The 11,504-nt window shown below is 47.9% G+C and overlaps 2 protein-coding genes across 2 annotated transcripts; both read right to left on the bottom strand.

Annotated features, from left to right (window-relative positions):
- Positions 1–4,965: 4,965 nt before the first annotated feature.
- Positions 4,966–5,496, bottom strand: LOC119360872 (pathogenesis-related protein 1-like). Its single transcript, XM_037626342.1, has one exon. The coding sequence runs from the start codon at positions 5,494–5,496 to the stop codon at positions 4,966–4,968; it is 531 nt and encodes a 176-aa protein (XP_037482239.1).
- A 223-nt stretch (positions 5,497–5,719) lies between these two features.
- On the bottom strand, positions 5,720–6,475 carry LOC119368068 (pathogenesis-related protein 1A-like). The gene has a single exon (XM_037633428.1). The coding sequence runs from the start codon at positions 6,428–6,430 to the stop codon at positions 5,855–5,857; it is 576 nt and encodes a 191-aa protein (XP_037489325.1). The 5' UTR covers positions 6,431–6,475; the 3' UTR covers positions 5,720–5,854.
- Positions 6,476–11,504: the final 5,029 nt, after the last annotated feature.

The raw sequence follows: 11,504 nt of genomic DNA, 5'->3' as shown, positions 1-11,504 counted from the left end.
TGCTTTGCTAGTTGTGAGCTTCAAAATTTGAACTCCTAAATTCATGAACTATATTACATAAAAGAAAGTCCGAAGACCGCTCTAAAATCTCTTTGATCATTGCTCCATAAGATGCAGAAGTACCGTTCCTCAAATCATCCACCACCGCCTTACAATCCGATGCAATTTGGATATTCTGGACATATAGATCTTGTGAAAGGGAGAGGGCTTCCCTAATAGCCATTGCTTCAAGTGTTGGAGGATCGCCAATATGCTTGACAACAATGGCCGAAGCTCCGAGAAAAGACCCCTGCCGATCCCTACAGACTGCCCCAACTGCTCCATACCCTTGTCCTGCAGATACCATTGCATCCACATTAAATTTGACACATCCTTGGGTTGGAGGCAGCCAATGTGATGGCCTTGAAGCAGAAGCGGTCGCGGTCTTTGAACACGGCATCGAACTTGCTGAATCTCTTCCAAATAACTGGTTATAAAACTGTTCATTGCAAAGGGAGATTGGTAGATGTCTTCATCAACAGCTTTCCTCCTTGCGCCCCAGATCGCCTAAGCAGTCACAATTAAGCGGGTAAATTCATCAGTGTCTAATAATTCATGCAAAGTAAAGAGCCAAGCCTTCAGGTTCTCTGCCTGGCAGTGAACAATTTTTTCGACAAACTCCTGAGACGCGAGAGCCCATATGCTTCTGGACATGGTGCATGACAAGAGTGCATGCCTCCACATATCTTTAGCGCCACACAGCCTACATTTATCTTCGTCGTCCATGTTCCTATGCTTCAAAACCTCTCTGGTTAGCATTGACTGCCTTGCAAGTCGCCATACGAACATACAAAGCTTGGACGAGACTTAGATATGCCAGATAGCGCTCCACTGTTTACTTTCCAGAGCTGAAGCACCTTCTTCTTCATGGATCCATCTTTCTCTGCTAAGTTTCGTTCTCAAGATCATGCGATATGCCAACCGTACAGTGGATACGCCTCGGTTCTCCTCATGCCATGCCCAGAAATCAATTACATTCCTTGTGCACAAAGGTATTTTAAAGATCTCATTTGCATCAAATGGAGTGAACACTGACCGAACCAAACCTTCATTCCATTCGGCAGAAGTGGAACCAATGAAGTCTCAGACCTTAAATGGTGGGTTAGGAACTAGTGAGGTGATCGGGCGTTTGAAATTATCTCTAGGGATCCAGTTATGCAACCATACATCTGTATGTTCTCCATTACCAGTGAGGTGCTCAATTCCTAGCGGCGCCTTTTTTGCTTTTCGATTTTTACTGCTCTTAACAACTTGCGGTGCTTCTTAGTGGGCCGGCCCAGTCGCACGGCTCCTATGTGCGTCGCGCACTCTATTCGTCGCAAAATGCGGCGCATAGGAGCTCCCCGCCTGTACTGATTGGTAATAGCAATCGCCTACGGGTGACACAGTAGCGGGCCTACCGATTAGTTGCGTTGCCGGCGGCTTCGCCCGCGCCGCGTCCGGTCGCCGCGCTTGATCAATGAGTCCGGTTTCCTCTCTCTCTTTTCTGATGTTTTTATTGGATTATATTTGTTTTCGCTGTTTTTCCTTAATTATTTTTAATTATGTGTTCGGTTTTCTTTATTTTCGCGATGGTTTTCATTATTTTTTCTTCCTTATACTTTGTTTTTCTTTGTTCTTTCTTCGGGTTTCTATTTTTTTGTTTTTTGTTTCATTGTCTGTTTTTCCATTTGGTTTTCCAACAGATGTCTACATTGTCGTACATGTTGTACATTTAGCATATACATGTAGAACATTTTTTATACTTGTTTGAAATTTCCAAATACATGTCTAACATGTTTATGAAAACATGTATTGAATATATTAATGAAATACGTGTCAATTTTTTTAATACATGTCGAAACATTTTTTGAATGAGATAAAACATTTTTTGGCACTGTGAAAACATTTCTTAAAATTGTACAAACATATATTTGAAAATTTCACGAATAAAATTTTGAAAACTTGTGAATATTTGATTAAATGTGACATACATTTTTGAAATGTACGAAACATCTTTTCAAACTACACAAATATTTTTTTTACATTGTATAGACAACTTTTAAATGTCACATAATTTTTGTTGGAATGTGACATTTTTTTATTTCTTGCAAGCATTTTCCATGCACATAATTAACATTTTTTGTGCACATGATTAACATTTTTGGTACACACGATTAACACTTATACTTTTTTCATTCATTTCATGCATTTTGTCATATACACCAGAAATATGTTTCTATACATGTTTAACATTTTAGATTGAAGAATATTTTTTTAGTACAGGAATAACATTTTTCAAATACAGTATTATTAGTTTACATTTTAATATATATTTAGTATATTTAGAAATGTTTACACAATTAATAAAATCAAAAAACAAAATTTGATGAAAAACATAAAAAAGTCACGCATGATGGCAGCGTGACGTGGCTTGTTGTTACCAGGCTGACCCAGTTCGGGCTCGTTACAGGCGAGTCGTGCCTTGGCGTCGCAGTAAGCGGCACATAGCCGCACAAGCGCGGCTGCACATTGAGACACCCTCAAGTACGAATATCCTATTCAACGCATTTTGGATCAAAGTGTCGTCCCTGAGAGCAACTAACTGAGAAGTACTCCTTGTGAGATCCACTCAAGGGTCATTTTTTTATAGGTAAAGCACTCCAATTCATTCAGCAATAACAAAACATTTGATACCGATAATTTCAAGAGGATTAATTAGCCAAAGATGACGTCCATTATCTAAAGTCAAGGAAGCTCTAGACAAAGGGTCACTTTTAGTTTGTGCGCTCTTAGCCTCCGTCATGTGTCGTATGCTGGGCGCTTTCTTCAGATTTTTTTTCTATATGCGTTTTCCGCTTGAGATGTTTTTTTTGCCTTTTAGTTTTTGTCCGGTTTCCCATCAATTATGGATAAAACATTCCAAATTTTTTGTGTGAAAAAAATTATGTTTTTCCCTTTCGTGAATGGCACAAATTTGATTCTCGTGAAGGCATAAGTTTCCTTTTGCGGGAGGCACACTTGTGCCACTCGAAATGAAAAAGAAGACACATTTTTTTTCTTCTGCGAGAGGCACAAATTTGCTTCTCGTGAAGGTATAGATTTGCTTCCGCGAGAGGCACATATTAACTTCTCGTTGAGGCATAGATTTTCTTCCGCGAGAGGCACATATTAACTTCTCGTTGAGGCACAGATTTGCTTCAGCGAGAGGCACGAAAACTTTTTTTTTCACGAGAGACGCAAATTTGCTTCTCGTGGAGGCATAGAGTTGCTTCTGTGAGAGGCACAACTCACGGAAAGGGAAAACGCATTTTTTTCTTTCGCGAGAGGTGCATATTTGCTTTGCGTGAAGCTAAAGATTTGCTTCCACGAGAGGCACAGTTTTACATGGCAATTTTCCCTAAAAAAACTAGGAAAAATCGTGCTTTCGGCTCAGTTTTCTTTTTCTTTTGATTTTTTTGTGTGCAAAAGAAATTGATCAAAATCTATTAACATGGAATCTAGCTTTAAAGATCTCGACGCGAGAAATTTAATGGTGAAAACGGTTTGCAATTTAGAAGGACGGTTTAATACGATAATTCATCCTGGAGCCCGGGCTCATCTGCTCCCGCTCATCAAAAAATTCAAAAAAAAAGCTAGAAAAATTCAAAAAATTCCATTTTTTTTGTGGTGGTAGATAATTTGACGCGTGAGGTGCGCCCCAAAATTCAACTCATTTGGACATCTGAGCAGTTCTCGGCAAAAAAAGACAAATTGGGTCAAAACAGTGCGTGAACAGTACATATTTTTACAGACTCTGATTTTGTCTTTTTTGCCGAGAGCTGCTCAGATGCTCAAATGAGTTGATTTTTGGGGCGCACCTCACGCGTCAAATTATCTACCACCACAAAAAAAATTGGAATTTTTTGAATTTTTCTAGTATTTTTTTTGAATTGTTTTCTAAGCATGAGTGCAGATGAGCCCGGGAGCCAAAACTCCACGTCCGGTTTAATAGATAAAACTTTTTGAATAAGCGAATCTACGAAAAAAGAAAACTCCTAGATTACGCCACTTGTCGCATATCGAGGTTTAGGAGTGACCTTTGAAAGGGGTATCCCTTAATTAGCGATTCCGGTCATCCCTTTGCACAGGGATGACCACCTTTGAAAGGGGTATCCCTTAATTAGTGATTTCGGCCGTCCCTTTGCACAGGGATGACCAGGGAGCGACGGACTGGGTCGGTCGATTATCTAGCTCTAGCGTAGATTTTTTAGTATGCTTTTCTTTCTGTTTTGGGAACCTTGTAGAAAATTCCTGAACCTTTTGTAGTATTTGTTTCTTTTTGCTGGTATTTATGATCTCTTTTGATTTATATTTATCATATTTTCGGTTCATTTTCTTTTTTTAAGAAAATTTCATATATTTCAAGAAATATTCAGCATCTTGAAAAATTGTTAGTTTATTATAAAATAATGTTCACCTTTTCGATTCAAAATATCAATAAAATGTTGACAAAATTTGTTCACAAATTTCTAAAATGTTCGTGTTTTTCAATATATCAGTGTTCCTTTTTTTTAAATACCACATTTCTTTAAAATGTTCTCATTTTCATAAAAAGTTCAGAAATTCTAAAAACGGTTCGCGGTTTAAAAGAAGTTCAAAAATATTAAAATGTGTTCATCTTTCTTAAAATAGTTCTTGTTTTTTTTTAAAAGATCACGTTTTTCAAAAATTGTTTAGAACTTTATTCAAAACTAACCGGAAAACCATGCGCAAGTGATCACCCAGCTGAATCTGAATCGAATCGCTGCCCATTAACAAAGAACCTTGTCCTGGATATCGGGTAATTCACATGAAGTTATGAACTATGGTACCCCAAAAAAGGCTCCCGCTTTGTTATGAACTATGGTCGTGCGTCGTATACGTTATTTCCAAATATATCTCGCCACGTTAGCTTTGGGTACAGAATCAGTAGGGCGGCACGCCAACATAGTTGCCAGGAGGGAAGTACTCGCAGACGGCCACGGTGTCGAGGCCGTTCCGGCAGGTGCGGCGGCCGCAGCCGAGCTCCCGCGTGGTGTTCCACACCACCTGCGTGTACTCGCCGCATGTCTTCCCCGGGGCGCAGGCGTTGGCGCGGTGGTCGTACCACCGCCGCTCACCCACCCACGCGGCCACCGCGTGCGTCGCGTTGTGGTGCCCGTTGGCCCAGTAGAGGTTCCGCCCGTAGACCCCGTCGGCGGCCCACGGGATCGGCGAAAGGTTGCAGGGGATGCGGAGCTTGTTCGCGTACTGCATGGCGTCCAGCTCCAGCGTCAAGTTCCACTTCAGCGGCGGCAGGCCGACTGCGCTGCGCGCGTCGTTGTGCGCCCGCAGGAACTGCGCCCAGGAGGGCACGACGGCGGCGCCAGGGTTATGGCCGGGGACGCTGATGGCTGCCGCCGGCGATAGCGAGGCCAGTGCGAGGGTCAAGGCGGCCACGCAGGCGAAAGGAGACATGGTGATCTGCGGTGTAGGTCGATTTGGTGAAGTTTGCAAAGGGAAGTGCAGTCATTATATAGGAGCGGTTAATTAATCGTGCGGGTTCTCGTATGCATGCATGAGCGTTTGGACTTTAGATTGCAACGCATATGTGTGTCAGTTTGGACAATGGAGAGTTAATTTGAAGCGTTCATCGTCGAGTAATGGAGTATATACTACTGTCAGTGATGAAAATGTGAATTTATTTATTTTTGAAGCATACAATTTGCGAATTACAAGTAAAGAAATGCATAATCGATGGTAAATAACTTTGATGCGCCACGTGGAGGGATGCTGTTAACTTGCATGCGCGGCGTGATCATTCAACGGTGCGCGATCAGTATGGCCGGCCGGTGCCGTAGTTGCCGGGCGGGAAGTAGTCGCAGACGAGCAGCGTGTCGCCGGAGTCGCATACGATCTTACCGCACCCGAGCTGCGTCGTGTTCCGCCACACGACCTGCGTGTACCGCCCGCATCCGGACGAGCCCGCCGGCGCCGCGCAGGAGCTGCTGCCGTAGTCGTACCACCGCCCCTCGTCCACCCACTGCGCCACCAGCGCCCCGGCGCCCCAGCGACGCCCTTTGCCCACTTCTATGTTCTCACCGAAGTAGAACAGCGACGAGCGCCGCGGCGCGCAGTCCGCGCGGCGGGAGCGGGCGTAGTCCTTGGCGTATCCCGCGATCCCCTGGCTCCACGTCAGGGGCTCCACCCCGACCTTCCTCCGCGCCTCATTGTGCGCCGACAAAATGTCGTCGACGGTGGCCTCGGCGCGCGCACGGCGACTCCCGTCGACGCCCGCGCTGTTGCTACCGTCGTCAGTGTCGCTGACGGGCGTGCACGGTGGTGCCAGTAATGCAAGCAGTAACAATATGGTGAGGTAGCACATGTGCAATGTCATCCTTGTGTTCGCCATTTGCGTGGGTTCCCAGAAAGCTTGGTCGTATTGAGACTTGAGAGGGAGGGTAGTGCATGTGCATGGATGGACCAGCTGCGTCGCTATGGTTATATAGGGGTAGAACGTTCCGTGTCAACCTCTCTTCAGCCTGATTAGCTGTTGATTACTTTGAACACTCGCATGGCGGCTATGGCGTTAGTGTGCTCTAGCTGGTCATGCCATCTTTGTGTCCAAGCCACCAGGGAATCTTCCAAATTGTTTAGAAGCTAAATCTATTGGCACGGCACAAACAAGATGATGGTGTACTTGACCAGAGGAGCAAATGCAATTGAACAAGTGCATTATACGTGGTATCTTGCTGGTTTTAGGGGACTGAGCAAGAGAAGATTAAGGAAGAAGCAAGAGCAGCTGCACGGCAATTCTTGCCGCCCACACGGCCGTATGTATCTCGCGGTGCGATGAGGGAAAGACCCTCGCCAAATCGGTGCGCTGTTCACGTCATCATTTTGTCGACTGTAGTGCACCACTGCACCATACAATATTTTGATTATTGTTGGACAAGCATTTTCTCCTCTACAACACGATGAGCTATTTGGTATCACAAAAAGAGGCTGAGCCAAGTCAAACTTCCATGACTGTTAGCATGAATATCTCTACTCCTAATGTCTCAGTTGTTAGTCTCCGTTCATCGGTTATATTTTGTCCCATCAAACCTGATTTTTTTCGTCCTCATTCCCACCTCCCACGTATCAGCGATCCTGCCCTGGTTCCAGCGCCGAACCAAAAAAAAAATGCCCACACGAGGTTCCTACACGGTCGATCGAGAAAAAAACGCTTAGAAAAAAAACTACGAAAATAAACCTACAAAAAAAAACCAACAATCTCCTCCCGCAAAACAAAACGCTTCGCACAGAGCATGCACCGCTCCTCACCGCACAGGGTTAGTGTTCCTTGTGCCGCCGCCGCCGCGCTCCTCGACCACCTCCTGCTGCCTTGTCCCTCTCTTCCCTTCGAGCTTGTCGTCGGCGACGAGGCGTACGGCGATGCCACGGCCGTTCTTGACCGCCTCCAGGAACCCGTACGCGCGCCGAGGTGTACGGCACCACCATGGCCGTTCTCGATCGCCTCCAGAGACCCGCCACGCGCTCCGAGGCGAGGGCCCCCTGGGCTCCGTCAGTCGCCGCTTCGCCGATGACCCAGCTGAGAGAGTCCTGGATAAGGGGGTATCCAGACAGCCGGACTGTATACATCATCCGGACTGTAGAAGCGTCAAGATACAAGACTCAAGACTTCGGCTCGTGTCCGGATGTGACTCTCCTTTGCGTGGAAGACAAGCTTGGCAATCCGGATATTATGTTTCCTTCCTTGTAACCGACTCCATGTAAACCCTAGCTCTACGGTGTCTATATAAACCGGAGAGGATGGTCCTTAGAAGGCCGATCACAATTACAATCATACCATCATAGGCTAGCTCTTAGGGTTTAGCCTCTACGATCTCGTGGTAGATCTACTCTTGTACTACTCATATCTTCAATATTAATCAAGAAGGAAGTAGGGTTTTACCTCCATCAAGAGGGCCCGAACCTGGGTAAACATTGTGTCCCTTGCTTCCTGTTACCATCAGCCTAAGACGCACAGATCGGGACCCCCTACCCGAGATCCGCCGGTTTTGACACCGACATTGGTGCTTTCATTGAGAGTTCCTCTGTGTCGTCGCTTCGAGGCTTGATGACATCTTCAATCGTCAACAACACGGTCCAGGGTGAGACTTTTCTCCCTGGACAGATCTTTGTGTTCGGCGGCTTCGCACTGCGGGCCAATTCGCTTGGCCAGTTGGAGCAAATCGATAGCTTCACCCCTGGCCACCTGATCAGGTTCGGAAACTTGAACTACACGACAGATATCCACGGAGACTTGATTTTCGATGGATTCGAGCCTGCGCCAGGAACGCCAGACAGTCATGACGAGCATGGCCTAGACCTGCTGTCAGACAGTGCTCGGGACATCATCCCCGAAGCTGCCTCGAATCTACATCCAGGGCAGGTTGCGTTGCCTATGGACGGAGGGCTGGACCCCGCCCCGCAGGCCGCACACTCATCGGCGGTGGAGCCGAACACAGGTCTCACCTCTGTGGAGGCTTGTAACCCTGGGCCCCCGGACTCTTATCCGGCTGTTGGCCCTGGCCCGCACACTCTCGAGCCAGCCGAGCCAGGTTGGGCTCCGGTGATGGAGTTTACCGTTGCGGACATCTTTCAGCACTCGCCTTTTGGCGACATGCTGAACTCATTAAAGTCTCTCTCTCTGTCAGGAGGCTCTGAGCCGAACTATGTCCGGCCTGAGTAGGAAGCAGGCGACGAAGGAATTCACTGCCCACCCACCCCCGACTTTGTCGCCACGATCGATGATTTAACCGACGTGCTCGACTTCGACTTTGAAGACATCGACGGTATGGACGACGATGCAGGAGACATACAGGAGCCACCGCTCACAGGGTGGTGGACAGCCACTTCTTCATATGATATATATATGGTGGACACTCCAAAAGAAACCAATGGCGATGAGGCAACGGAGGCTAACCCCTCCAAGAAAAAGCAAAGCATGGGCGTCGCCAGTGCCGCTCCAAGCCCCGCCAAGGCAATACCAGCACCGGAGACGATAATAATCCGGACGGTGCCGACGATGAATACAACCCCGAACAGTCCGCCTTCGAGCAGGCCGAACAGGAAGACGGGCATGACAGCCCAGATGAACAGGCGACAGACGGGTATCCGGAGGAGGACAACTACATGCCCCTCTCCGAAGACGAGGTTAGCCTCGGCGACGACGAGTTTGGCGTACCCAAAGACCCCGCAGAGCAGGAGCGCTTCAAGCGTCGGCTTATCGCCACTGCGAGAAGCCTGAAGAAGAAGCAACAGCAGCTTCAAGCTGATCAAGATCTGCTCACAGATAGATGGACAGAAGTCCTGGCAGCCGAGGAATATGGACTCGAGCGCCAAACGGCTGACAGGCCGCCTCGAGGTCGGGACAAAACGGCATATCAGCCGGAATACCAGCCTACAGGCCCGCGCCGGTTTACTACGGCCCTGGGCAATACTCAGGACCTGCGCGATAAACTGGGTAACGTCGCAGGACAACCAAGATTGATCTACGGATCACGGGGGCGCGCCGAAGCACATGATGAGGACCGTCATACCGGATACACTAACAGCAAATCCGGCCGGACTGCACCGCGACATAGCCCGGCACAGAGGTGCCGCACACCCCCTCTGCTTCATTGATGAAGTGATGGATCATGTATTCCCCGAAGGGTTTAAACCCGTAAACATTGAATCATACGATGGCACAACAGACCCCGCGGTATGGATCGAGGATTTCCTTCTCCACATTCACATGGCCCGCGGAGATGATCTACATGCCATCAAGTATCTTCCCCTTAAGCTCAAAGGACCTGCCCGACACTGGCTAAACAACCTGCCCGCAAATTCCATTGGCAGTTGGGAAAATCTGGAAGACGCATTTCTTGACAACTTCCAGGGCACATATGTGCAACCTCCGGATGCCGATGACTTGAGCCACATTACTCAACAGCCCGGATAATCAGCCAGGAAATTCTGGACTCGGTTCCTAACTAAAAAGAACCAAATAGTCGACTGTTCGGACGCCGAAGCCCTGGCGGCCTTCAAGCATAATATCCGTGACGAGTGGCTCGCCAGACACCTCGGCCAGGAAAAACCAAAGTCCATGGCAGCTCTCACGACACTAATGACCCGCTTTTGCGCGGGCGAAGATAGCTGGTTGCCTCGCAATAGCACTACGCCACATTCTGGAACTTCAGATGTTTGGGACAATAATGGCAAGTCATGGCGTAACAGACACAAGTGATGGAACAATGGCGACAACACCAAAGACACGGCGGTCAATGCCGGATTCAGTGGATCAAAATCCGGTCAGCGGAAGAATCCATTCAAGAGAAACAATTAAGGACCGTCCAGTCTAGACCGCATACTGGAGCGCTCATGCCAAATTCATGGCACCCCGGACAAGCCAGCCAACCACACCAATAAAGACTGCTGGGTATTTAAACAGGCCGGCAAAATAAACGCTGAAAACAAGGACAAGGGGCTGCACAACGACGATGACGATGAGCCCCGGCGTCCGAACATGGGGGGGGGGCAGAAGAAATTTCCCCCCCAGGTGAAAACGGTCAACATGATCTACGCCACCCACATCCCCAAGAGGGAACGGAAGCGAGCACTACGGGACGTATACGTGATGGAGCCAGTCGTCCCCAAATTCAACCCATGGTCAGCTTGTCCGATCACCTTTGATCGTAGGGATCATCCTACTAGCATCCGTCACGGCGGCTCAGCCGCATTGGTTTTAGACCCAATTATAGACGGATTTCACCTCACAAGAGTCCTTATGGATGGAGGCAGCAACCTGAACCTGCTTTATCAGGACACAATGCGCAAAATGGGCATCGATCATTCAAGGATTAAGCCCACCAAAACCACTTTAAGTGTGTCATTCCTGGAGTAGAGGCCAGCTGTATGGGCTCTATAACATTGGAAGTGGTCTTCGGATCTCCGGATAACTTCCAAAGCGAAGAGCTAATCTTCGATATCATCCCTTTCCGCAGTGGTTACCACGCACTGCTCGGACGAACCGCATTTGCCAGATTCAATGCGGTACCACACTATGCATACCTCAAGCTCAAGATGCCAGGCCCGCGCGGGGTCATAACAGTCAACGGAAATATGGACCGCTCTCTCCGTACAGAAGAACACACTATGGCCCTTGCGGCCGAAGTACAATGCGGCCTCCTCCGGCAAACCACCAATCCGGTGATGACAACCTCAAGCTCCGTCAAGCGAGGGCGGAACACCCCGCAACAGGATCAGCAGGCACGCCAAGAGCATGACTAGCAGTTCGGCCTCCGCCCAAGTCCCACCCAAGCAGCATTCGTGCCACGCGTATACAATTACGCACTCAAAATACCATGGGCACAAGCGGAGGCGTAGCAGTGGCTCAGTCAACAGTATGGTATTGCTTCGTAACCTTTCCTTTTACCCTTAAGGACATCGCTTTAGTG

The sequence above is a fragment of the Triticum dicoccoides genome, chromosome 2B, assembly GCF_002162155.2.
Source record: "Triticum dicoccoides isolate Atlit2015 ecotype Zavitan chromosome 2B, WEW_v2.0, whole genome shotgun sequence".
In the NCBI taxonomy this organism is placed as follows: domain Eukaryota; kingdom Viridiplantae; phylum Streptophyta; class Magnoliopsida; order Poales; family Poaceae; genus Triticum; species Triticum dicoccoides.
This window is presented reverse-complemented; position numbering and strand designations above follow the sequence as displayed.

Coding starts and splice junctions, on each gene's coding strand:
- LOC119360872 (XM_037626342.1), bottom strand. CDS start 5,496: ATGTCTCCTTTCGCCTGCGTGGCCGCCTTGACCCTCGCACTGGCCTCG.
- LOC119368068 (XM_037633428.1), bottom strand. CDS start 6,430: ATGGCGAACACAAGGATGACATTGCACATGTGCTACCTCACCATATTG.